The sequence below is a fragment of the Pleurodeles waltl genome, chromosome 10, assembly GCF_031143425.1.
Source record: "Pleurodeles waltl isolate 20211129_DDA chromosome 10, aPleWal1.hap1.20221129, whole genome shotgun sequence".
In the NCBI taxonomy this organism is placed as follows: Eukaryota; Metazoa; Chordata; class Amphibia; order Caudata; family Salamandridae; genus Pleurodeles; species Pleurodeles waltl.
This window is the reverse complement of record NC_090449.1, coordinates 7493660-7520168: the sequence shown is the minus strand read 5'-3', so window position 1 is coordinate 7520168 and position 26509 is coordinate 7493660. Positions and strand designations below refer to the sequence as shown.

The window sequence follows — 26509 nt, the reverse complement described above, 5'->3', positions numbered from 1 at the left end:
GGGCACTGACAGCTGTCAGTGGCCTCTGCTGGGTGTTAGCCTTTATGGCTGCACTATCCTTGGCATGGTGGCCAGACCCCATGCCAAATAGCAAGTTAGGCCCCCTGACCCTGTTGGTCATGGTGGGGTTACTCCAGCTCTGGGTAACCTCTTTGGGTAAGTGTAAGGAAATGCCTCCTTGGCATGGTTGCCCCCTGACTTTTTGCCTTTGCTGATGCTATGTTTACAATTGAAAGTGTGCTGAGGCCTGCTAACCAGGCCCCAGCACCAGTGTTCTTTCCCTAACCTGTACTTTTGTATCCACAATTGGCAGACCCTGGCATCCAGATAAGTCCCTTGTAACTGGTACTTCTAGTACCAAGGGCCCTGATGCCAAGGAAGGTCTCTAAGGGCTGCAGCATGTCTTATGCCACCCTGGAGACCTCTCACTCAGCACAGACACACTGCTTGCCAGCTTGTGTGTGCTAGTGAGGACAAAACGAGTAAGTCGACATGGCACTCCCCTCAGGGTGCCATGCCAGCCTCTCACTGCCTAGGCAGTATAGGTAAGACACCCCTCTAGCCGGCCTTACAGCCCTAAGGCACGGTGCACTATACCATAGGTGAGGGTACCAGTGCATGAGCACTGTACCCCTACAGTGTCTAAGCAAAACCTTAGACATTGTAAGTGCAGGGTAGCCATAAAGAGTATATGGTCTGGGAGTCTGTTTTACACGAACTCCACAGCGCCATAATGGCTACACTGAAAACTGGGAAGTTTGGTATCAAACTTCTCAGCACAATAAATGCACACTGATGCCAGTGTACATTTTATTGCAAAATACACCCCAGAGGGCACCTTAGAGGTGCCCCCTGAAACTTAACCGACTATCTGTGTAGGCTGACTAGTTCCAGCAGCCTGCCACACTAGAGACATGTTGCTGGCCCCATGGGGAGAGTGCCTTTGTCACTCTGAGGCCAGTAACAAAGCCTGCACTGGGTGGAGATGCTAACACCTCCCCCAGGCAGGAGCTGTAACACCTGGCGGTGAGCCTCAAAGGCTCACCCCTTTGTCACAGCACCGCAGGACACTCCAGCTAGTGGAGTTGCCCGCCCCCTCCGGCACCGGCCCCCACTTTTGGCGGCAAGGCCGGAGAAAATAATGAGAATAACAAGGAGGAGTCACTGGCCAGTCAGGACAGCCCCTAAGGTGTCCTGAGCTGAGGTGACTCTAACTTTTAGAAATCCTCCATCTTGCAGATGGAGGATTCCCCCAATAGGGTTAGGATTGTGACCCCCTCCCCTTGGGAGGAGGCACAAAGAGGGTGTACCCACCCTCAGGGCTAGTAGCCATTGGCTACTAACCCCCCAGACCTAAACACGCCCTTAAATTTAGTATTTAAGGGCTACCCTGAACCCTAGAAAATTAGATTCCTGCAAACAACAAGAAGGACTGCCTAGCTGAAAACCCCTGCAGAGGAAGACCAGAAGACAACAACTGCCTTGGCTCCAGAAACTCACCGGCCTCTCTCCTGCCTTCCAAAGAACTCTGCTCCAGCGACGCCTTCCAAAGGGACCAGCGACCTCTGAATCCTCTGAGGACTGCCCTGCTTCGACGACGACTAGAAACTCCCGAGGACAGCGGACCTGCTCCAAAAAGACTGCAACTTTGTTTCAAGAAGCAGCTTTAAAGAACCCTGCAACTCCCCGCAAGAAGCGTGAGACTTACAACACTGCACCCGGCGACCCCGACTCGGCTGGTGGAGAACCAACACCTCAGGGAGGACCCCCGGACTACTCTACGACTGTGAGTACCAAAACCTGTCCCCCCTGAGCCCCCACAGCGCCGCCTGCAGAGGGAATCCCGAGGCTTCCCCTGACCGCGACTCTCTGAAACCTAAGTCCCGACGCCTGGAAAAGACCCTGCACCCGCAGCCCCCAGGACCTGAAGGACCGGACTTTCACTGCAGAAGTGACCCCCAGGAGTCCCTCTCCCTTGCCCAAGTGGAGGTTTCCCCGAGGAAACCCCCCCTTGCCTGCCTGCAGCGCTGAAGAGATCCCTTGATCTCTCATTGACTTCCATTGCGAACCCGACGCTTGTTCTAACACTGCACCCGGCCGCCCCCGCGCCGCTGAGGGTGAAATTTCTGTATGGGCTTGTGTCCCCCCCGGTGCCCTACAAAACCCCCCTGGTCTGCCCTCCGAAGACGCGGGTACTTACCTGCTGGCAGACCGGAACCGGGGCACCCCCTTCTCTCCATTGAAGCCTATGCGTTTTGGGCACCACTTTGAACTCTGCACCTGACCGGCCCTGAGCTGCTGGTGTGGTAACTTTGGGGTTGCTCTGAACCCCCAACGGTGGGCTACCTTGGACCAAGAACTGAACCCTGTAAGTGTCTTACTTACCTGGTAAAACTAACAAAAACTTACCTCCCCCAGGAACTGTGAAAATTGCACTAAGTGTCCACTTTTGAAATAGCTATTTGTGAATAACTTGAAAAGTATACATGCAATTGAAATGATTCAAAGTTCCTAATGTACTTACCTGCAATACCTTTCAAACAAGATATTACATGTTAAATTTGAACCTGTGGTTCTTAAAATAAACTAAGAAAATATATTTTTCTATAACAAAACCTATTGGCTGGATTTGTCTCTGAGTGTGTGTACCTCATTTATTGTCTATGTGTATGTACAACAAATGCTTAACACTACTCCTTGGATAAGCCTACTGCTCGACCACACTACCACAAAATAGAGCATTAGTATTATCTATTTTTACCACTATTTTACCTCTAAGGGGAACCCTTGGACTCTGTGCATGCTATTCCTTACTTTGAAATAGCACATACAGAGCCAACTTCCTACAGTAAGCTAGGGGTGACCCTGGCTAAGATAAGATTAGCAGAGGTGGATACCTCTAACCCCAAAATAGAGAGAAGGGGTGAAGACATAAAAAGCACAGACAAGAGGCAGTTCAGACTAGGTCCTATCACTGTGGAAGTGGGTCAGTTCCCCAGAGGGAATGACCTGAACAGGAGGATGTAAGGCAGAGTAGGCCCTGCAACAAACCAGCCTATTTCCTCTACTCTTCCTCGCCTGACAGACTAGGAAGACTCTCCCAGCTTTGGCTGAGTCTCCTGGCCTGTGGGCTGGGGGGGGGCTTGTGTAAAGAAATGGCTCCCTGTTGCAGTTACCCCCCACTTTTTGCCTGATACTGATGCTGACTTGACTGAGAAGTGTGCTGGGACCCTGCTAACCAGGCCCCAGCACCATTGTTCTTTCACCTAAAATGTACCATTGTTTCCACAATTGGCACAACCCTGGCACCTAGGTAAGTCCCTTGTAACTGGTACCCCTGGTACCAAGGGCCCTGATGCCAGGGAAGGTCTCTAAGGGCTGCAGCATGTCTTATGCCACCCTAGGGACCCCTCACTCAGCACAGACACACTGCTTGCCAGCTTGTGTGTGCTGATGGGGAGAAAATGACTAAGTCGACATGGCACTCCCCTCAGGGTGCCATGCCAACCTCCCACTGCCTGTGGCATAGGTAAGTCACCCCTCTAGTAGGCCTTACAGCCCTAAGGCAGGGTGCACTATACCACAGGTGAGGGCATATGTGCATGAGCACTATGCCCCTACAGTGTCTAAGCAAAACCTTAGACATTGTAAGTGCAGGGTAGCCATAAGAGTATATGGGCTGGGAGTCTGTCAAAAACGAACTCCACAGCTCCATAATGGCTACACTGAATACTGGGAAGTTTAGTATCAAACTTCTCAGAATAATAAACCCACACTGATGCCAGTGTTGGATTTATTTAAAAAATGCACACAGAGGGCATCTTAGAGATACCCCCTGTATTTTAACCAATTGTTCAGTGCAGGACTGACTGGTCTGTGCCAGCCTGCTGCTGAGAGACGAGTGTCTGACCTCATGCGGTGAGAGCCTTTGTGCTCTCTGAGGACAGAAACAAAGCCTGCTCTGGGTGGAGGTGCTTCACACCTCCCCCCTGCAGGAACTGTAACACCTAGCAGTGAGCTTCAAAGGCTCAAGCTTCGTGTTACAATGCCCCAGGGCACTCCAGCTAGTGGAGATGCCCGCCTCCTGGACCCAGCCCCCACTTTTGGCGGCAAGTCCAGGAGAGATAATGAGAAAAACAAGGAGTCGTCACTGGCCAGTCAGGACAGCCCCTAAGGTGTCCTGAGCTGAGGTGCCTCTGACTTTTAGAAATCCTCCATCTTGAAGAAGGAGGATTCCCCCAATAGGGATAGGAATGTGACCCCCTCCCCTTGGGAGGAGGCACAAAGAGGGTGTACCCACCCTCAGGGCTAGTAGCCATTGGCTACTAACCCCCCAGACCTAAACACGCCCTTAAATTTAGTATTTAAGGGCTCTCCCTGAACCTAGAAACTAGATTCCTGCAACAACAAGAAGGACTGCCTAGCTGAAAACCCCTGCAGAGGAAGACCAGAAGACAACAACTGCCTTGGCTCCAGAAACTCACCGGCCTGTCTCCTGCCTTCCAAAGAACTCTGCTCCAGTGACGCCTTCCAAAGGGACCAGCGACCTCTGAATCCTCTGAGGACTGCCCTGCTTCGACGACGACAAGAAACTCCAGAGGACAGCGGACCTGCTCCAAAAAGACTGCAACTTTATCCAAAGGAGCAGCTTTAAAGAACCCTGCAATCTCCCCGCAAGAAGCGTGAGACTTGCAACACTGCACCCGGCGACCCCGACTCGGCTGGTGGAGAACCAACACCTCAGGGAGGACCCCCGGACTACTCTACGACTGTGAGTACCAAAACCTGTCCCCCCTGAGCCCCCACAGCGCCGCCTGCAGAGGGAATCCCGAGGCTTCCCCTGACTGCGACTCTCTGAAACCTAAGTCCCGACGCCTGGAACAGACCCTGCACCCACAGCCCCCAGGACCTGAAGGACCGGACTTTCACTGCAGAAGTGACCCCCAGGAGTCCCTCTCCCTTGCCCAAGTGGAGGTTTCCCCGAGGAAGCCCCCCCTTGCCTGCCTGCAGCGCTGAAGAGATCCCTTGATCTCTCATTGACTTCCATTGCAAACCCGACGCTTGTTCTAACACTGCACCCGGCCGCCCCCGCGCCGCTGAGGGTGAAATTTCTGTGTGGGCTTGTGTCCCCCCCGGTGCCCTACAAAACCCCCCTGGTCTGCCCTCCGAAGACGCGGGTACTTACCTGCTGGCAGACTGGAACCGGGGCACCCCTTCTCTCCATTGAAGCCTATGCGTTTTGGGCACCACTTTGAACTCTGCACCTGACCGGCCCTGAGCTGCTGGTGTGGTAACTTTGGGGTTGCTCTGAACCCCCAACGGTGGGCTACCTTGGACCAAGAACTGAACCCTGTAAGTGTCTTACTTACCTGGTAAAACTAACAAAAACTTACCTCCCCCAGGAACTGTGAAAATTGCAGTGTCCACTTTTAAAATAGCTATTTGTGAATAACTTGAAAAGTATACATGCACTTGAAATGATTCAAAGTTCCTAATGTACTTACCTGCAATACCTTTCAAACAAGATATTACATGTTAAATTTGAACCTGTGGTTCTTAAAATAAACTAAGAAAAGAGATTTTTCTATAACAAAACCTATTGGTTGGATTTGTCTCTGACTGTGTGTACCTCATTTATTGTCTATGTGTATGTACAACAAATGCTTAACACTACTCCTTGGATAAGCCTACTGCTCGACCACACTACCACAAAATAGAGCATTAGTATTATCTATTTTTACCACTATTTTACCTCTAAGGGGAACCCTTGGACTCTGTGCATGCTATTCCTTACTTTGAAATAGCACATACAGAGCCAACTTCCTACACATACACCTCGCTGCAATTTCTGCATACCTGCAGATTACCCATTCAACTTCACTATTTAGGATACCTGTCAATAAAGCGTTTATGGAAGGCCTAAAAAGAATTATACCACCAAGAACACCACCTGTTACTTCATGGAACCTCAACATCGTCTTAACAAGACTCATGGGTCCACCTTTCGAACCCATGCATTCGTGCGAAATGAAATTCTTAACGTGGAAGGTTGCATTTCTCGTTGCCATTACATCTCTAAGAAGAGTAAGCGAAATTCAAGCGTTTACTATACAGGAACCTTTTATTCAAATACACAAAAATAAGGTAGTTCTAAGAACTAATCCTAAATTTTTACCAAAAGTTGTTTCACCGTTCCACTTAAATCAAACAGTAGAACTACCAGTGTTCTTTCCACAGCCAGACTCAGTAGCTGAAAGGGCACTACATACATTAGACATCAGAAGAGCACTAATGTACTACATTGACAGAACAAAACTAATTAGGAAAACAAAACAACTGTTTATTGCATTTCAAAAACCTCATACAGGAAACCCAATATCAAAACAGGGTATAGCCAGATGGATAGTTAAGTGTATCCAAACCTGCTACCTTAAACCAAAGAGAGAGCTGCCCATTACACCAAAGGCACACTCAACCAGAAAGAAAGGCGCTACCATGGCCTTCCTAGGAAATATCCCAATGAACGAAATATGTAAGGCAGCCACATGGTCTACGCCTCACACATTTACTAAGCACTACTGTGTAGACGTGCTATCCGCACAACAAGCCACAGTAGGTCAAGCCGTACTAAGAACTTTATTTCAAACTACTTCCACTCCTACAGGCTGAGCCACCGCTTTTGGGGAGATAACTGCTTACTAGTCTATGCACAGCATGTGTATCTGCAGCTACACATGCCATCGAACAGAAAATGTCACTTACCCAGTGTACATCTGTTCGTGGCATTAGTCGCTGCAGATTCACATGTGCCCACCCGCCTCCCCGGGAGCCTGTAGCCGTTTGGAAGTAATCTTCAACATTTGTAAATATATTACTTAAACTTTATTTTGTACATACTTATTCATTCCATTGCATGGGCACTATTACTAACATACACAACTCCTACCTCACCCTCTGCGGGGAAAACAATCGAAGATGGAGTCGACGCCCATGCGCAATGGAAACAAAGGAGGAGGAGTCCCTCGGTCTCGTGACTCGAAAAGACTTCTTCGAAGAAAAACAACTTGTAACACTCCGACCCAACACCAGACGGCGGACTATGCACAGCATGTGAATCTGCAGCGACTAATGCCACGAACAGATGTACACTGGGTAAGTGACATTTTCATTATATAGCACCTTCTACCCCTGACGAGGCGTTGAATGTAGCAAGATGCAGTGTGCAACTTCAGCAAAGTTACCCTTTTGTGGCTTTTAGTTACCTGTGGTCATAAACTGGTTGCATGTGAGGTCCTGTCTCAGAGAGGGCTTCTGCCCTCCTGAGGAGATGTGCTACCTCCCAGGGAAGGATACAATAGGGGACTGCTCTGGAAGGGGGTGTCTCCTTCCTCCTACAGGAAGCCACACGGGTTTTGGCCCAAATTGCGAGCATCAGAGGAGAAGCCATCTTTGAAGGGCAAATGGGTAACACTTAGGAAATGCACTGTTCTGTTGCTCAAGCTGGCACTTGGTGCAGGAGACGGGAAACCAGTTGCCAAACCGATTTTCCTGGTATGTGTAGCCCCCTTTGTAGCCATACCGCAGGGTTGGGCTAGGGAGTGCCACAGAGGGGTACTGCCATATTGGAAGTGGGTAGAATGGTGCATCTTGTGATGCCCAGACACCACACAATGCAGGAAATGAGTGGTGATCAGGTGGGAGGGAACCTGGTAGCCCATTGGATACCAAATGTATCCTGACTTGAGGGCATTTTCTGAGCATAAGTAGGGCACCCCAAATTCAGAGCTTGATGGACTGGAAGGAAGACTGAAGGACTACCCTGCTTCAATGCTGAACCAGCAAAGAGAGGCAGCACTGGCATGGAACGCACCCGCTGAACCTGGTGGCTAGCAAAGGACGTGGTCTGTGGCTACTCTGTCCTGCTGCAAAAGTCTGCTGCAGAGCCCAGTCAACGCAGAGACACTCTAGGGATCAGTGAGCCGGCTTCCTGTCCACAGCACAAGCACACAACAGCTGAGAAGGCTGTTGGGAAAGTTGTTAGGATAAGTCTTCAACCCGCTGCTGACCGCCGCTGTGCAACACCAGGGACCAAGACTTGACTTATAAACTTGCAGCAGATTTTTGCTGAACCTAGGAGTGTTGTCGAAGTGTAGCTGGCACCTCCAGAGTAAGTGTTACTGACCCAGGAATGATTGGACCATGAGACTGGGTGACTGGTAGTCCAGTGGCGACTGGACTTCTGCCAACACCAAGAAGACTTAAAAGAACGTCGAACTGTCACGAGGACCACCTCACCCCCTTAATAGGCCTGAAGACTAGTCACAGCAAGACCTTGGTGGACCGCATCTATAGCATCCTTTGAGCATCTTCAGTATCCGTCACCCCCCTTCATTCCTTGCATTAGGACCACTTCTGTAGCGAATCCCTCCAAAGGATAAGTGTCTGGAATCCACTAGAGACTGCTTCACCTGCATCTAACTATTTCTGAGGACCTGGCTGGTCCCCCCGACTGACTTCCCACTTGAGGTGTTCCCCTAAAGTGACTCCAAATGACCACATTTAAAACTAGCCCAAACTTTTTAGTGAAAAGTTTCTAAGTGTTAATTTTTTTGAGTTTAATGCTTGTTCCTCATTGAGTGAAAATACCTTAATTTAGTATGCCTTTTAAATTCTATATGTCCAGAATCCTCGTGGATTTTTGTTGTTGTCTAAAAATACATAAAACTACAGTCTACTTCAATAAATTGGTGTCGGATTTCTTTGGTGTCTATTGATTTCTTCTATTGTTTTGGTGGTGATCAAATGCTTTGCACGTGTTCCTTTGTGGAAGTCTTGCTGCTCAGAGCCTCAGCTTCCTGGGGTTGAGCTAAAGGTTTGAAAAAAAAAAAACCTAGGGTCCTAATGCGGGTTGGTAAGTGCACCCCACTTCCTCTCATTATCCATCAGTAAAAGGTGGAGATCAGAGGGCTCTGGTCTCTGGTGGAGTTTGGGCTGCACATCATCTTACTTGGGCTGCAGTGATCCGGACGCCATTGAATGCCTTTCTTCCTTTTCTCAAGTGAAGGCTGGTGTAGATGTTCACTGCCAAAACCATTTCCATGTGGTACTGCAACAGACTGGTCGGGTGAAATTGTGGACCCTTTGTCACGAGGTGCTGCATCTCTGGACATAGCTGGAGCTTCAGGGCATTTCCCTGGTGGTTCAACACCTCCTGGGCTCTCTGAATGCAAGAGAAGGTGAACTCTGCTGTCAGTGCCTAGCACATCACAAATGATGTGTCCCTCTGGAGGAGAAGCAAGGTCTCCTCCGATATTGGGGAGAACCTTTGTTAAATCTGTTCTCCACCTCTGAGAATGCTCAGTTTCAGCAGTTCCGACACTGGCTTTTCCAAGGCAGCTCTTACTGGGAGACAGGTTTCGTCTTTAGTGATGCTCAGACCTGTCTGCCAATAACCCTCCTGCCTATAGTTTTCAAGAAAATCTGGAACGGCCGTCCCCAATTGTTTTGTGGCCGTGGATTGGGCACATATTTCTTTGGTATCCCGACCTCCTGAGCTTCAGCATTGTTCCTCCGATCAGGCTGCCTCTTACGGAGGATCTTCTGTCTCAGCAGCAGGACAGGGTGCTAAACATGCGCACCTTCCTCCTTCAAGCTTGGAGTTTGAGCAGTGACAGTTGACTGCTTTTGATGCAGTCAATGCAGAGCAGTTGCACCACAGAGCCCCTGGATGAATTTGAATATTCTTAACTAACCATGGGTAGAGTGCACATAGTAAGGTTGAAATAACCAAAGTTCTTTTCTTTTAGCCTCATAACATAAAATGGCATATGTAAGGAAATGCCTCCGTGGCATGGTTACCCCCTGACTTTTTGCCTTTTGCTGATGAGTTATTATTGAAAGTGTGCTGGGACCCTGCTAACCAGTCTCAAGCACCAGTGTTCTTTCCCTAAACTTTAACTTTGCTTTCACAGCCCTGCCACTCAGATAAGTCCCTTGTAAATTGTATCCCTGGTACCAAGGACCCTGATGCCAGAGAATGTCTCTAAGGGCTGCAGCATGTCTTATGCCGCCCTGGGGACCCCTCACTCAGCACATGCACACTCCCTCACAGCTTGTGTGTGCTGATGGGGAGAAAACGACGAAGTCGACATGGCATCCCCCTCAGGGTGCCATGCCAACCTCACACTGCCTGTGGCATAGGTAATTCACCCTTTTAGCAGGCCTTACAGCCCTAAGGCAGGGTGCACTACACAACAGGTGAGGGCATATGTGCATGAGCACTGTGCCCCTACAGTGTCTAAGCAAAACCTTAGACATTGTAAGTGCAGGGTAGCCATGAGAATATATGGTCTGGGAGTTCCACAGTTCCATAATGGCTACACTGAAATCTGGGAAGTTTGGTATCAAACTTCTCAGCACAATAAATGCACACTGATGCCAGTGTGGGATTTATTGTAAAATACAACCAGAGGGCATCTTAGAGATGCCCCCTGAATACCAGTCCGACTCCCAGTGCTAGGCTGACCAGTTTCTGCCAGCCTGCCACAACCAGACGAAGTTCTGGCCACATTGGGAGAGTGCCGTTGTCACTCTGTGGCCGGGAACAAATCCTGTACTGGGTGGAGGTGCTCCTCACCTCCCCCTGCAGTAACTGTAACACCTGGTGGTGAGCCTCAAAGGCCCATGCCTGTTACAGCACCACAGGACATCCCAGCTAGTGGAGATGCCCACCCCTCTGGCCACTGCCCCCACTTTTGGCAACAAGGCAGATAATTAGAAAATCAAGGAGTCGCCACCTACTAGTCAGGACAGCCCCTAAGGTGCCCTGAGCTGAGGTGACCCCCTGCCTTTAGAAATTCTCCATTTTAAGGATCTGTGAGGATTCCCCCAATAGGATTAGGGATGTGCCCCCCTCCCCTCAGAGAGGAGGCACAAAGAGGGTGTAGCCACCCTCCAGGACAGTAGCCATTGGCTACTGCCCTCCTGACCTAAACACACCCCTAAATTTAGTATTTAGGGGCACCCGAGAACCCAGGAAATCAGATTCCTGAACCAAGAAGGACTGCTGCTGACCTGAAAGCCCTGCAGGGACGACAGAGCCGACAACTGCTTTGGCCCCAGCCCTACCCGCCTGTCTCCTGACTCGAAGAAAACTGCAACAGCGACGCATCCGACAGGGACCAGCGACCTCTGAAGCCTCAGAGGACTGCCCTGAAACCTGAAGGACCAAGAAACTCCCTGGAACAGCGGCACTGTTCACCCACAGCAACATTTTTGCAACAAGAAAGCAACTTTTAAAGAACTCACTCTTCCAGCCGGAAGTGTGAGACTTCACCCTCTGCACCCGATGCCCCTGGCTCGAGCTCCAGAGAACCAACACTACAGGGGGGACGTCCAGGCGACTGCGACTTCGTGAGTAACCCGAGAACAACCCCCTGAACCCCCACAGCTACGCATGCAGAGAGAATCCGGAAGATCCCCCTGACCGCGACTGCCTGTAACAAGGAACCAGACACCTGGGCCAAGCACTGCACCTGCTGCCCCCAGGAATCGAACTTCAGTGCAGGAGTGACCATCAGGCGACCCTCTGCCTAGCCCAGACGGTGGCTGGCCTGAGAAGCCCCCCTGTGCCCTGCCTGCACCGCTAGAGTGACCCCGGGATCCCTCCATTGATTTCTATACAAAACCCGACGCCTGCTTTGCACACAGCACCCGGCCGCCCCTGTGCCACTGAGGGTGTGTTTTGTGTGCCTACTTGTGTTCCCTCCCCCTCCCCCCAGTGCTCTACAAAACCCCCCTGGTCTGCCCTCTGAAGATGCAGGTACTTACCTGTAGGCAGACCTGAACCGGAGCACCCCTGTTCTTCATAAGCACCTGTGTGTTTTGGGCCCTCCTTTGACCTCTGCACCTGACCGGCCCTGTGTTGCTGGTGCAGTAACTTTGGGGTTGCCTTGAACACCTAACGGTGGGCTGCCTTTGCCCAGGAACTTGAACTTGTAAGCGTCTTACTAACCTGACAAACTAACCATTACTTACCTCCCCCAGGAACTGTTGATTTTTGCACTGTCCACTTTTAAAATAGCTTATTGCCTCCTTGTAGGAAGTTGGCTCTGTATGCACTATTTCAAAGTAAGGAATAGCATGCACAGAGTCCAAGGGTTCCCCTTAGAGGTAAGATAGTGGCAAAAAGAGATAATTCTAATGCTATATTTTGTGGTAATGTGGTCGAGCAGTAGGCTTATCAAAGGAGTAGTGTTAAGCATTTGTTGTACATACACAAGCAATAAACGAGGAACACACACTCAAAGACAATTCCAGGCCAATAGGTTTTTGTATAGAAAAATATTTTTTCGTAGTTTATTTTAAGAACCACAGGTTCAAGATTTACATGTAATACTTCAAATGAAAGGTATTGCAGGTAGGTACTTTAGGAACTTTGAATTAGCAAAACAGCATATACAGTTTTCACATAAATCACTTATAGCTATTTTAAAACTAGACAGTGCAATTTTCAACAGTTCCTGGGGGGAGTAAGAGTTTGTTAGTTTTTGCAGGTAAGTAAACCACCTACGGGGTTCAAGTTTGGGTCCAAGGTAGCCCACCGTTGGGGGTTCAGAGCAACCCCAAAGTTACCATACCAGCAGCTCAGGGCTGGTCAGGTGCAGAGGTCAAAGTGGTGCCCAAAATGCATAGGCTTCAGTGGAGAAGGGGGTGCCCCGGTTCCAGTCTGCCAGCAGGTATGTACCCGCGTCTTCGGAGGGCAGACCAGGGGGGTTTTGTAGGGCACCGGGGGGGGGACACAAGTCCACACAGAAAGTACACTGTAGGAAGTTGGCTCCGTATGCACTATTTCAAAGTAAGAAATAGCATGCACAGAGTCCAAGGGTTCCCCTTAGAGGTAAGATAGTGGCAAAAAGAGATAATTCTAATGCTCTATTTTGTGGTAGTGTGGTCGAGCAGTAGGCTTATCAAAGGAGTAGTGTTAAGCATTTGTTGTACATACACACAGGCAATAAATGAGGAACACACACTCAGAGACAAATCCAGCCAATAGGTTTTGTTGTAGAAAAATCTTTTATTTTAAGAACCACAGGTTCAAATTCTACATGTAATATCTCATTTGAAAGGTATTGCAGGTAAGTACTTTAGGAACTTTGAATCATTACATTAGCATGTATACTTTTTACATAAAACACAATAAGCTGTTTTAAAAGTGGACACTTAGTGCAATTTTCACAGTTCCTGGGGGAGGTAAAGTAATGTTAGTTTTAACAGGTAAGTAAGTCACTTAAAGGTTTCAGTTTTTGGTCCAAGGTAGCCCACCGTTGGGGGTTCAGAGCAACCCCAAAGTTATCACACCAGCAGCTCAGGGCCGGTCAGGTGCAAAGGTCAAAGAGGTGCCCAAAACACATAGGCTATAATGGAGAGAAGGGGGTGCCCCGGTTCCGGTCTGCCAGCAGGTAAGTACCCGCGTCTTCGGAGGGCAGACCAGGGGGGTTTTGTAGGGCACCGGGGGGGACACAAGTCCACACAAAAAGTACACCCTCAGCGGCACTGGGGCGGCCGGATGCAGTGTAGAAACAAGCGTCGGGTTTTCAATGGAAATCAATGAGAAATCAAGGGATCTCTTCAGCGTTGCAGGCAGGCAAGGGGGGGGCTCCTCGGGGTAGCCACCACCTGGGCAAGGGAGAGAGCTTCCTGGGGGGTCACTCCTGCACAGGAGTTCCGTTCCTTTAGGTGCTGGGGGCTGCGGGTGCAGGGGCTTTTCCAGCCGTCAGGAAATGGAGTTCAGGCAGTCGCGGTCAGGGGGAGCCCTCGGGATTCCCTCTGCAGGCGTCGCTGTGGGGGCTCAGGGGGGACAACTTTGGTTACTCACGGACTCGGAGTCGCCGGAGGGTCCTCCCTGAGGTGTTGGTTCTCCACCAGTCGAGTCGGGGTCGCCGGGTGCAGTGTTGCAAGTCTCACGCTTCTTGCGGGGAGTTGCAGGGGTCTTTAAATCTGCTCCTTGAAACAAAGTTGCAGTTCTTTTGGAGCAGTGCCGCTGTCCTCAGGAGTTTCTTGGTCTCTTGGAAGCAGGGCAGTCCTCTGAGGATTCAGAGGTCGCTGGTCCTGGAGAAAGCGTCGCTGGAGCAGGGTTCTTTAGAAGGCATGAGACAGGCCGGTAGGACTGGGGCCAAAGCAGTTGGTGGTGTCTTTCTTCTTCTGCAGGGGTTTTCAGCTCAGCAGTCTTCTTCTTCGGTAAGTTGCAGGAATCTAAATTCTTAGGTTCAGGGAAGCCCTTAAATACTAAATTTAAGGGCGTGTTTAGGTCTGGGGGGTTAGTAGCCAATGGCTACTAGCCCTGAGGGTGGGTACACCCATTTGTGCCTCCTCCCAAGGGGAGGGGGTCACATCCCTAATCCTATTGGGGAATCCTCCATCTGCAAGATGGAGGATTTCTAAAAGTTAGTCACTTCAGCTCAGGACACCTTAGGGGCTGTCCTGACTGGCCAGTGACGACTCCTTGTTATTCTCATTATTTTCTCCGGCCTTGCCGCCAAAAGTGGGGGCCGTGGCCGGAGGGGGCGGGCAACTCCACTAGCTGGAGTGTCCTGCGGTGCTGGCACAAAGGGGTGAGCCTTTGAGGCTCACCGCCAGGTGTGACAGCTCCTGCCTGGGAGAGGTGTTAGCATCTCCACCCAGTGCAGGCTTTGTTACTGGCCTCAGAGTGACAAAGGCACTCTCCCCATGGGGCCAGCAACAAGTCTCGGATGTGGCAGGCTGCTGGAACCAGTCAGCCTACACAGATAGTCGGTTAAGGTTTCAGGGGGCACCTCTAAGGTGCCCTCTGTGGTGTATTTTACAATAAAATGTACACTGGCATCAGTGTGCATTTATTGTGCTGAGAAGTTTGATACCAAACTTCCCAGTTTTCAGTGTAGCCATTATGGTGCTGTGGAGTTCGTGTAAAACAGACTCCCAGACCATATACTCTTATGGCTACCCTGCACTTACAATGTCTAAGGTATTGCTTAGACACTGTAGGGGCACAGTGCTCATGCACTTGTGCCCTCACCTATGCTATAGTGCACCCTGCCTTAGGGCTGTAAGGCCTGCTAGAGGGGTGACTTATCTATACTGCATAGGCAGTGTGAGGTTGGCATGGCACCCTGAGGGGAGTGCCATGTCGACTTACTCGTTTTGTTCTCACCAGCACACACAAGCTGGCAAGCAGTGTGTCTGTGCTGAGTGAGGGGTCCCTAGGGTGGCATAAGACATGCTGCAGCCCTTAGAGACCTTCCCTGGCATCAGGGCCCTTGGTACCAGGGGTACCAGTTACAAGGGACTTACCTGGGTGCCAGGGTTGTGCCAATTGTGGAAACAATGGTACATTTTAGGTGAAAGAACACGGGTGATGGGGCCTGGTTAGCAGGGTCCCAGCACACTTCTCAGTCAAGTCAGCATCAGGCAAAAAGTGGGGGGTAACTGCAACAGGAAGCCATTTCTTTACACATTTTAACTAAAACTGTGTATGTTACTGCTCTGATTCAAAGTTCCTAACTTACCTATGTGGAGTACCTTGCATTTTATGTATTTATGTCAAATCTTGAACTTGTGGCTCTAAAAATAAATTAAGAAAATGTATTTTTCAATATAAAACATATTGGCCACGAGTAAGTCTTTGAGTGTGTTCCTCATTTATTGCCTGTGTGTGTACAACAAATGCTTAACACTACTCCTTTGATAAGCCTACTGCTCGACCACACTACCACAAAATAGAGCATTAGTATTATCTCTTTTTGCCACTATCTTACCTCTAAGGGGAACCCTTGGACTCTGTACACATGATCTCTTACTTTGAGATAGTATATACAGAGCCTACAGCATACATTAGTGATTTATATTTGAAAATTGTTGGCCTCACGTTTGAGATTATGCAGTGAATTGGCTCAGCCTCTGCTGTGTAAGTGTTTTTACATGGAGCCCTCTTTCAACTCAGGAGTCAGTTGTGTAATGAAACACCTCTCTCTGTGGTGAAGATAGTAAGTTGTATTGTGAGGCATGAATTTTTCTGGGCATTGGGGAAAGCTTTTCACCTTACCACCTCCTTTGCAAGTGCTCTTCTCGGCGCCAAGCAGATTAGAGGTCACCCCTGGCCATGCCATCCTCAGCCCTCCCACTGATGCAACACATCAGTGGGTGCTCTTCTTAAGTTATGAAACCTCTTGCAGGGTACATGTGCTGTTGGACTGTGCAGAAAGCTCTGACAGTGTTTGATTCAAATCCATCATTCAAAGTTAATTTGGTTAGGATTGCATGCTGTGTCAGCATCTGAGATCAGTCCTGCTTCTTAGCCAAGTCTGACCCAGTGTACGTCTGTCTTTAGTTGCTAGCCTCCATAATCACCTCATCTAATGCTTCCTAGAGGGCAACAAAAGAGAACATTTAGTTGAACTTGTTGGAACTTTCACACTACAGAGTATAGTACCTGTTATTGTCAGTCTTCTGTATTTTCATTCAAGCTATTAAAATCAGTATTTGAAACCGTTTGAGCAAGTCTTTACCTTTGAAAGGGGTTGTGCATTGGGAACAACTAATATTCTCTGGCATTGTAAATAACATGTTCTGTCATCTCTCAGATAACATTCTACCTGCAGGGCCTGAGAACTATCCAACTGCCCCGCCTTCTGCAGACTGCACTCCCACGAGCCCCCTTCAGCAGCCACTCATCACACAGGATTCGATTCAACAGCCCCCCTTATCTGAGCTTGGGGACCTTCCTCTGGGTTTGCAGGCCCCATCTGGCATAGAAGATACTGGACAGCTTCCGATACCAGTGGAGCAAGAGGAACCTGGAACAGGGGCGTCAAGCGGCGAGGCTGAGGCCACGCAGATGGAATTATCCCCAGCTCCCACCATCAGTAAGAAACTTGAAACTCTGAAATTGCTTCTTATTGCATTGGCCCTCCCTAATAACACTTTAACATTGCTTAATTTGAACCATTGATTTCAGGTGGAACCCACCGGCACTCATTTTTCGAGAACAACATTTTTGCGTCATCAGTCTTTTCTGTGTTCTCATGCTGTGCGTTATTCTGCCATCCAGTGATTGGATGCAGATTTGTATTTGTAGTCTTAATCCACTGTCCCCGTTTTGTTTCTACCTGTCTATGATGACTGACACCTGCCCCAGAAGTCCTTTCACCTGGTGTCATTTTCAAATTATTTTTACGAAGTTTGGTCTGGAAGTAGGACAAGAGCGTGGAAGATTGTTGAGGAAAATCAAGTTTGCATGGATTATTGTACAAACATCATAATCAGGGTGGCAAAAAAACAGAATTCCTCCACCAAAGACCTGTCTTAGGGCAATGTGACCATCATTGTTGCCACCACATGGAGAAGGGCCAATGGCCCCATTGTCACAGGAACTCCACCGGACAAAGAGTAAAAAGAGAGAAATGGCAGGGTGAAAAATTGAGGTCTTGTCCGTCCAGTGGCGCGTTGTGAACTCTAATGCCCTTTTTACTAAGTTTGGCCACCAGTGTTGGGATGATATGTAGGAGCTTATATGACACCTCTCTAGAGCATTTGAAGAGCAGGGCAGACAAGCTCACCCGAAAGGCGTAACAATTGTAAACTCATGCCTGAAGTCATCCATGACTGCAGGAGATGGATCTACCAGACTGCTCTAAGGAGACATGCATGGTTCAGAGTCCCTGGTTTCAAACAAGGGGTGCAGGTGGTAGTCCTAAATATGCTGCTGACAGGCGTAAGCAGTGGAAAATTCCCTGCGAACAATCAAGAACAGTAAGACTGAAAAAGCTACAGGAGTGCTTCAATTCAGAGGGACCCTTAGAGAAGAAAACATGCCAAGAACAGGATCAGCTGCGAGAGAGGGGAGATCTCAACCCCTCACTCAGTTTTCATGCCACAACCCAGCTCTCAAAGCGCAATCTCTCAGTGAAAATGTCTTGGCATTCCAAGAGGCCCCTTTCGAGAGAGGGCTGGTAGGAGGGGTATTTCTCTGAGAGGGGCGGGCATTTAGTGAAGCGACTTGCCACAGGCCCACCCCTACACCCAACACCTTATTGGGCAAAGTCTGAGGGTTTCGCAAAAGAGTTGGAAAAAGTTGCCTCTGACAAATGGACACTAAGCATCATCTGACACGGCTATTTCATAGAACTGTAAAGGTCCCCACCAAACCTGAAACAAAAAGCAAGAAATTGCAATAAAAAGGAGATGCTGCAGCTGCACCAAGTGGGTAAGGGACTTTTCAATAAACACTAAGTAGAGGAAGTCACAAGGGGACACATAAATCAAGGTGTTCCTAGTGCTAAACCCAGATAAGAAACTCGGACCTCTCTATAAAGCCCTACATGAGAGGTGCCCCTTTTTTCTCAGACATTCTTTTTCCATCTACACTCTTCCTAGACTTCTGCGCTCATCTACCTCCCGTCAGGTACTTAACTGCGCGATCTAAGAAATCCTGGGGAAGGAATTCCTTTACTGTGAAAGCCGCTCAGCTATGGAACTCCCTTCCTTCAGAGCTCCGACACAAGGCTTCTGAGCTTCTGTTTAGGAAGAAATTAAAAACTATTCTTTTTGCTGTCAACTCCTTGACCAAATCTGGTCTTTTCTCTTTTCTCCCTTGGACTCTCACGTACTTCAGCGCTGGGATGCCTTAGGGTAGCTATGCGCTTTACAAACCTATAAACTCAAACTAAACTCAAACTCTAGACTTCCTGCTCTTGAACAGACTAATTATAAAAAGTCACAGTTAAGTAGGTTATTCAGCGTCTGAGAAAGACAGGCTACGTGGCAACCATAGTCCTCAAGAAGGCCTTCCTACAATTGCCCATGAACGAGCACAATTCGTTGTGGACAGGGTAGATTATTGGTTCAGATTCTTACCTTCTGCAATTAAATGTGTAGGGTAAACAGATTGCCTTGCAGTTGTGGCAGCACACGTAAGGAGTCAGGAGCTACACACCTATTCTTACCTAGACTGGCTGGTGAAAGTGAGGTTATTCACATACTTGCAGTAGAACATAAAGCCGTACAAACCCTTCACTGATCGGGTTTTCCATAAACATGGACAAATCGTTACCAGACTCAGTCAAAACACGTTTTTAGGGGCAAGGCTAAAATTGATCACCAAGACATTCCTGACACTAACAACAAATTTTACCTCTACCAGAAAGGTCAGTCAAGGACAGTGGGGAAAATGCATTGTGGATACCCCGAATAGCATATGCAAGATTACACAAGACCACTGCAGCAATGCTTACTATGTCAATGCTCACAGGCAACTGGGAGTTGGGAGTATCTAGTTGTCAGAGAAGGGACTGAGGGAGATACCGTGGTGGAGAACAGGGTACATCACTGTAGGCAGGCCTTTCAAGCACCCAACTCTGACAGTGACCATATGTAGATAAAATAAAATAAAAAACCTCTTTCTTGGCATGGTTACCCCCTTTATCTGCCTGTCAGTGTGTTTGACTGTGTTCACTGGGATCCTGCTAACCAGGACCCCAGTGATTATGCTCTCTCTCCCAAAACTCTGTATTTCATCCCACATTTGGCACTCTGGTGCCCCCATATAAGTCCCTAGTACGTGGTACTGAGGGCATTGGTACACCAGGGGATCCCTATTGGCTGCAGCATGTATTATGCCACCCATATAGAGCCTATGCAAACTGTTCAGCAGGCATGCTATTGCAGCCTGCGTGAAAAGCTGTATGCACCCTTTCACTAACAGGTCACTGTAAGTCACCCCATAGCAGGCCCTCCTAGGCCAGAGGCCAGGGTGCAAGTACCTGTTTGTGAGGGCACCCCTGCACTAACAGAGGTGCCCCCACGAACTCCAGCTCCATTTTCCTGGGCTTTGAGAGTGCAGGGACGCCATTTTATGCGAGTACTGGACATAAGTCACTACTTATGTCAAGCTACATAAAGGTAACTCCAAACCTGGGCATGTTTGGTATCGAACATGTCAGAATTATACCCCAATACTGTTGCCAGTATTGGTTATATGATTCTATGCACTCTGGGGGCTCCTTAGAGGACACCCAGCATTGCTACCACCAGTCTTACAGGGTTTTCCGGGCAGCCCAAGCTGCTGCCACCCCTCAGACAGGTTCCTGCCCTCCTGCTGGTTGATCTGATCAAGCCCAGGAAGGCAGAACAAAGGATTTCCTTTGGGAGAGGGAGTTTAACCCCCCCCATCCCCTCTGAAATAGGTGTGACTGGCTTGGGAGGGGTGTAGCCTCTCCAAGCCACTGGTTTTACTTTGAAGGGCACATTTGGTGCCCTCCGTGCATAAACCAGTCCACACCCAGTTCAGGGACCTCCAGTCCCTGCTCTGGTGCGAAACTGGACATAGGAAAGGGGAGTGACCACTCCCCTGTCCATTGCCACCCCAGGGGTGGTGCCCAGAGCTCCTCCAGAGGGTCCCTGGGTTCTGCCATCTTGATTGCAAAGTTGGCAGGGAACTCTGGGAGCATCTGAGTGGCCAGGTAGGTGACGTCAGAGCCCCCTCGTGATAGGTGCTTACCTGGTTAGGCGACTAGTCCCCCTTCAGGGCTATTAAGTGTTTCTCTCTGGGGTGGGTCCTCAGATTTGGCTTGCAAGACTCCAGCAGGACTCCTCTGCAACCTCCACTTTGACTTCTGGCCACTGGAACAGTGACTGTTTCTTTCCTCCCACCTCCCCCCCCAGGAACCAACAAAGCTGCAGATCCACAAGGAAGACTCTTCTGCAACATTGTTTCCAAGACTCCTGTGAGCTCTGCAACATTTCTCTAGCCGCGCATCTTCAGAAGACTGCAACTCTTCAGCCTACACACAAAGGAAGAAGGAATCTCCCTTGGAGTGAAGGAGTCACTCCCCTGCATCTGCAGGCACCCACAGCAATGACGACTGCCGGATTGGATCCCTCTCCTGCTGAGCTGTGGTGATCCTGCATCATAGGTGGTGGTCTGGAGTGGTCCCCTTGGCCGTCTTTACCAGCTGACCAACTTGGGTGGAGGTGAGCCTTTGCCTTCCCACACAAGACAGTTCCCCTGTGCACCGCATCTCTTGCAGCAGTCCAGGCTTGTTTGCATCTCCAAAGGATTTTCAGGCGATGTGCAGCTCCTGCCCCCAGCACTCCTTCCTGTGAAGCACAGCTCTCTGCGTGGTTCTCCTGCGGCGGCGTATCTCCTTTTGTAGTGCTGCGTGTGCTCCTTCCTGCACCTTCTGTGTCCTCGTCCTGTGGGACTCCTGTGGGTGCTGCCTGGGCTTTAGTGGGCTCTCTTGATCGCTAAGGGACCCCTGTAAATTCCCCCACCCCTTCCTGGATTGAGTCCTCTTGCTCCTTGCTGGTCCCCGGCAGCTCCACTTTCCTCCAGCTGCTAAGATTGCCTTTGCCAAGGCTTGTTGGAGGAATCTGGACACGCAACCCAGTCTGCATTCTTCTACCCGGCGTGGGACATCACCTGCATTCTCCAAGAACTTGACTCCATCTTCAGGGGTGCATTGCTGACCATCCCGTGTTCACCGGTAACAAACTCCTGCATCTTCAGTGTGGTGCGCAGGGGCTCCTGCGCCCCCTTGACTCTGTTGTTCCTTCTGGACTTGGTCCCGTCTCTCCACAGGTCTTCACAGGAATCCACTGCTGGGGTCCTGCAGTCTCTTCTGGGTCTTGCAATCCACTGGTTTACTCCTTCCTGGTTGCAGGGTGGCGTTGTGGTACTTAACTCTCGTTTCCCAGAACCCCAAGTTCCCCTCTACTCATTCCACTTACCCGGGTGGGAGTCCCATATTCGCATTCCATTTTTTCACTATACGGTTTGGGCTCCCCCTAGGGTCACTAATCTGATTTACACTGTTTCCTAACGGTTTTCTGTGCTTATCTCTAATTGCTTATGTGTGTGTGTATGTATGTATATATATGTTCGATGGCATGTGTAGCTGCAGATACACATGCTCTGCATTATCCTGCCATCTAGTGTTGGGCTCAGAGTGTTACAAGTTGTTCTTCTTCGAAGAAGTCTTTTCGAGTCACGAGATCGAGGGACTCCTCCCCTTTCGGCTCCATTGCGCATGGGCGTCGACTCCATCTTAGATTGTTTTCTTTCTGCCATCGGGTTCGGACGTGTTCCTCTTCGCTCAGTGTTTCGGTTCGGAAAAGTTAGTTAACAATAGGAAAATTTTTAGGTATTGTTTGCGCTCGGTATTGGTTTAGTAAGAGCACATCGACACCGAAGAACAGAAGAGCTCCGGTAGCCCTTCGGGGCTTCCACTCCCTGGCGGGGCCTGGTCGGCCCGACCGCATGCGTCTTCAAGGCTCATGGAACGGACCCCATTCCGCTTCTGCCCCAAATGCCACGCTAAGTATCCTTATACAGACCAGCATTTGGTCTGTAATTTGTGTTTGTCCCCCGAACACAGAGGATACCTGCGAGGCCTGTCGGGCATTTCGGTCGAAGAAGACGGTAATGGACCGGAGAACTCGAAGGCTTCAAGTGGCGTCGACGCCGGTTGGACACCCCGACGTCGAAGAAGAAGAGACATTCTCCATTCCTGATTCGGACTATGACGAGCCCGAGGGTGAGCAGCCGGCGAGGCATCAAACCGTGAGTAAAACAGCCCTGGCCAAAACTCACTCCAAAATTATGAAAGCCCAGGGGACGCCGACAGGCCATGGCTTAACCAGTAAGCACGGTGACCAAGCATCAGCACCGAAAAAGGGCACACACGAGCCGAAGACATCCGACTCCGGTCGAGATACCGGCACAGAGTATACTCGGCACCGAGATACCGGCTCCGACCAAACTCGGTACCGAGATATCGGCACCCCGAAACCGAAAAAGGTGGCTTTGGAGCCAAAAAAGACTGCTGAAAAGGTTTCGGTGCCGAAACCTCCAGCCTCTGAGCCGAAACAAAGCTCCTATACTGAAGAACAAGGCCTTTCATCACAACTACAAGGCCATAGGTTTGGACAAGAACTAGAGATGGGAGAGCCAGACTATACACAGAGAAGGCTCCATATACAGAAGGACACAGGGAAAATAAGAACTCTTCCCCCAATTAAAATGAAACGGAAACTGGCTTTCCAGGAAAGTGAAAAAGAGCCAAAAGCAAAGGTGGCTAAAGAAAAAAAACTCCCATCGCCACAGCACTCACCGCAACTGTCCCCAATTGCAACACCCCCAATGATGCAATCGGCAACGCACACAGGGATGAGTCAAGATGACCCAGATGCATGGGATCTATACGATGCACCAGTATCCGATAATAGTCCCGATTGCTACCCGGCAAGACCATCACCACCAGAAGATAGTACTGCTTACATGCAGGTGGTTTCCGGAGCAGCTACTTTCCACAACGTAGCACTGCATTCTGAACCTATAGAGGATGACTTCTTATTCAATACCCTGCCATCAACACATAGCCAATACCAAAGTCTGCCGATGTTACCAGGTATGTTAAAACATGCGAAACAGGTGTTCCAAGACCGTCAAAGGCAGGGCCATCACACCTAGGGTGGACAATAAGATACAAACCTCCCCCTACGGACCATGTCTACATCACGCAACAACTAACACCCGACTCGGTGGTAGTATGGGCAGCCCGGAAAAGGGCAAACTCACAGACTTCGCGGGGATGCACCGCCACCCGACAAAGTAAGTAGGAAGTTTGATGCAGCAGGGAAAAGGGTTGCAGCGCAAGCAGCCAATCAATGGCGCATTGCCAAATCACAGGCTTTATTGGCAAGATATGATAGGGCTCATTAGGATGAAATGCAACATTTCATTGAACATCTACCCAAAGAGTTTCAAAAGCGTGCACAACTGGTGGTGGAGGAGGGCCAAAGTATCTCCAACAACCAAATAAGGTCGGCTATAGACGCAGCGGACACAGCCGCCAGAACAGTAAACACGGCGGTCACCATTCAGAGACACGCATGGCTATGCACCTCCGGATTTAAACGAGAGATCCAGCAGGCTGTGCTGAATATGCCTTTTAATGGACAACAGTTGTTTGGGCCGGAGGTGGATACAGCTATAGAAAAGCTAAAGAAGGACACGGACACTCCCCACAGAGCAGAGGCACCTTTAGGAAGCCACACTTTAGAAGGGGGGGTTTCGGGCCCAAAGCACAGAACCTTCAACCTCACAAAATAAACTAACAAAATACATTTTTCTATACAAAAACCTATTGGCCTGGAATTGTCTGAGTGTGTGTTCCTCATTTATTGCCTCATTTATTGCCTGTGTGTGTACAACAAATGCTTAACACTACCCTCTGATAAGCCTACTGCTCGACCACACTACCACAAAATAGAGCATTAGAATTCTCTTTTTGCCACTATCTTACCTCTAAGGGGAACCCTTGGACCCTGTGCATGCTATTTCTTACTTTGAAATAGTACATACAGAGCCAACTTCCTACACTAAGCATTTGTTGTGTACACACAGTTAAGAAATGAGGCACACACTCCATGACTAACTCCAGGCCAGTGTTTAGATATAAAAAAAAATGCTTTACTTTATTGCTAGAACCAAAAGGATCTTTGTAGCAGGTAAGTACAGTTCCAAGAATGTTTCACTTTCAAGTATCAAATGCACTTTGTAGTTCACAGGTAACACAGGTTTCAGGTAATTAATAATTTCAATATCAAAAGTAGACAGTGCAAAAATCACTGAAGACAATGCAGTCCTAGGAGAGATAAAGTACAAGCACAGTTTACAGGTAAGCCCTCTGTAAAGAAATGGCTCCCTGTTGCAGTTACCCCCCACTTTTTGCCTGATACTGATGCTGACTTGACTGAGAAGTGTGCTGGGACCCTGCTAACCAGGCCCCAGCACCTGTGTTCTTTCACCTAAAATGTACCATTGTTTCCACAATTGGCACACCCTGGCATCCAGATAAGTCCCTTGTAACTGGTACCTCTGGTACCAAGGGCCCTGATGCCAGGGAAGGTCTCTAAGGGCTGCAGCATGTATTATGCCACCCTAGAGACCCCTCACTCAGCACAGACACACTGCTTACAAGCCTGTGTGTGCAGGTGAGAACAAAATGAGTAAGTCGACATGGCACTCCCCTCAGGGTGCCATGCCAGCCTCTCACTGCCTATGCAGTATAGGTAAGACACCCCTCTAGCAGGCCTTACAGCCCTAAGGCAGGGTGCACTATACCATAGGTGAGGGTGCCAGTGCATGAGCACTGTACCCCTACAGTGTCTAAGCAAAACCTTAGACATTGTAAGTGCAGGGTAGCCATAAGAGTATATGGTCTGGGAGTCTGTTTTACACGAACTCCACAGCACCATAATGGCTACACTGAAAACTGGGAAGTTTGGTATCAAACTTCTCAGCCCAATAAATGCACACTGATGCCAGTGTACATTTTATTGCAAAATACACCCCAGAGGGCACCTTAGAGGTGCCCCCTGAAACTTAACCGACTGTCTGTGTAGGCTGACTAGTTCCAGAAGCCTGCCACACTAGACATGTTGCTGGCCCCATGGGGAGAGTGCCTTTGTCACTCTGAGGCCAGTAACAAAGCCTGCACTGGGTGGAGATGCTAACACCTCCCCCAGGCAGGAGCTGTAACACCTGGCGGTGAGCCTCAAAGGCTCACCCCTTTGTCACAGCACCGCAGGACACTCCAGCTAGTGGAGTTGCCCGCCCCCTCCGGCCCCGGCCCCCACTTTTGGCGGCAAGGCCGGAGAAAATAATGAGAATAACAAGGAGGAGTCACTGGCCAGTCAGGACAGCCCCTAAGGTGTCCTGAGCTGAGGTGACTCTAACTTTTAGAAATCCTCCATCTTGCAGATGGAGCATTCCCCCAATAGGGTTAGGATTGTGACCCCCTCCCCTTGGGAGGAGGCACAAAGAGGGTGTACCCACCCTTAGGGCTAGTAGCCATTGGCTACTAACCCCCCAGACCTAAACACGCCCTTAAATTTAGTATTTAAGGGCTACCCTGAACCCTAGAAAATTAGATTCCTGCAAACAACAAGAAGGACAGCCCAGCTGAAAACCCCTGCAGAGGAAGACCAGAAGACAACAACTGCCTTGGCTCCAGAAACTCACCGGCCTCTCTCCTGCCTTCCAAAGAACTCTGCTCCAGCGACGCCTTCCAAAGGGACCAGCGACCTCTGAATCCTCTGAGGACTGCCCTGCTTCGACGACGACTAGAAACTCCCGAGGACAGCGGACCTGCTCCAAAAAGACTGCAACTTTGTTTCAAGAAGCAGCTTTAAAGAACCCTGCAACTCCCCGCAAGAAGCGTGAGACTTGCAACACTGCACCCGGCGACCCCGACTCGGCTGGTGGAGAACCAACACCTCAGGGAGGACCCCCGGACTACTCTACGACTGTGAGTACCAAAACCTGTCCCCCCTGAGCCCCCACAGCGCCGCCTGCAGAGGGAATCCCGAGGCTTCCCCTGACCGCGACTCTCTGAAACCTAAGTCCCGACGCCTGGAAAAGACCCTGCACCCGCAGCCCCCAGGACCTGAAGGACCGGACTTTCACTGCAGA

General features: G+C 49.6%; 1 protein-coding gene across 10 annotated transcripts in view; it reads left to right on the top strand.

Annotated features, from left to right (window-relative positions):
* HUWE1 (HECT, UBA and WWE domain containing E3 ubiquitin protein ligase 1) overlaps nt 1–26509 on the top strand; it is a 1403674-nt gene that overhangs the window by 986987 nt on the left and 390178 nt on the right. For all 10 annotated transcript variants that reach the window (XM_069209338.1, XM_069209335.1, XM_069209339.1 and 7 more), the window contains one exon: nt 16620–16901. In XM_069209338.1, the coding sequence (XP_069065439.1) occupies nt 16620–16901 (282 nt within the window). The remainder of the gene's footprint in view (nt 1–16619; nt 16902–26509) is intronic.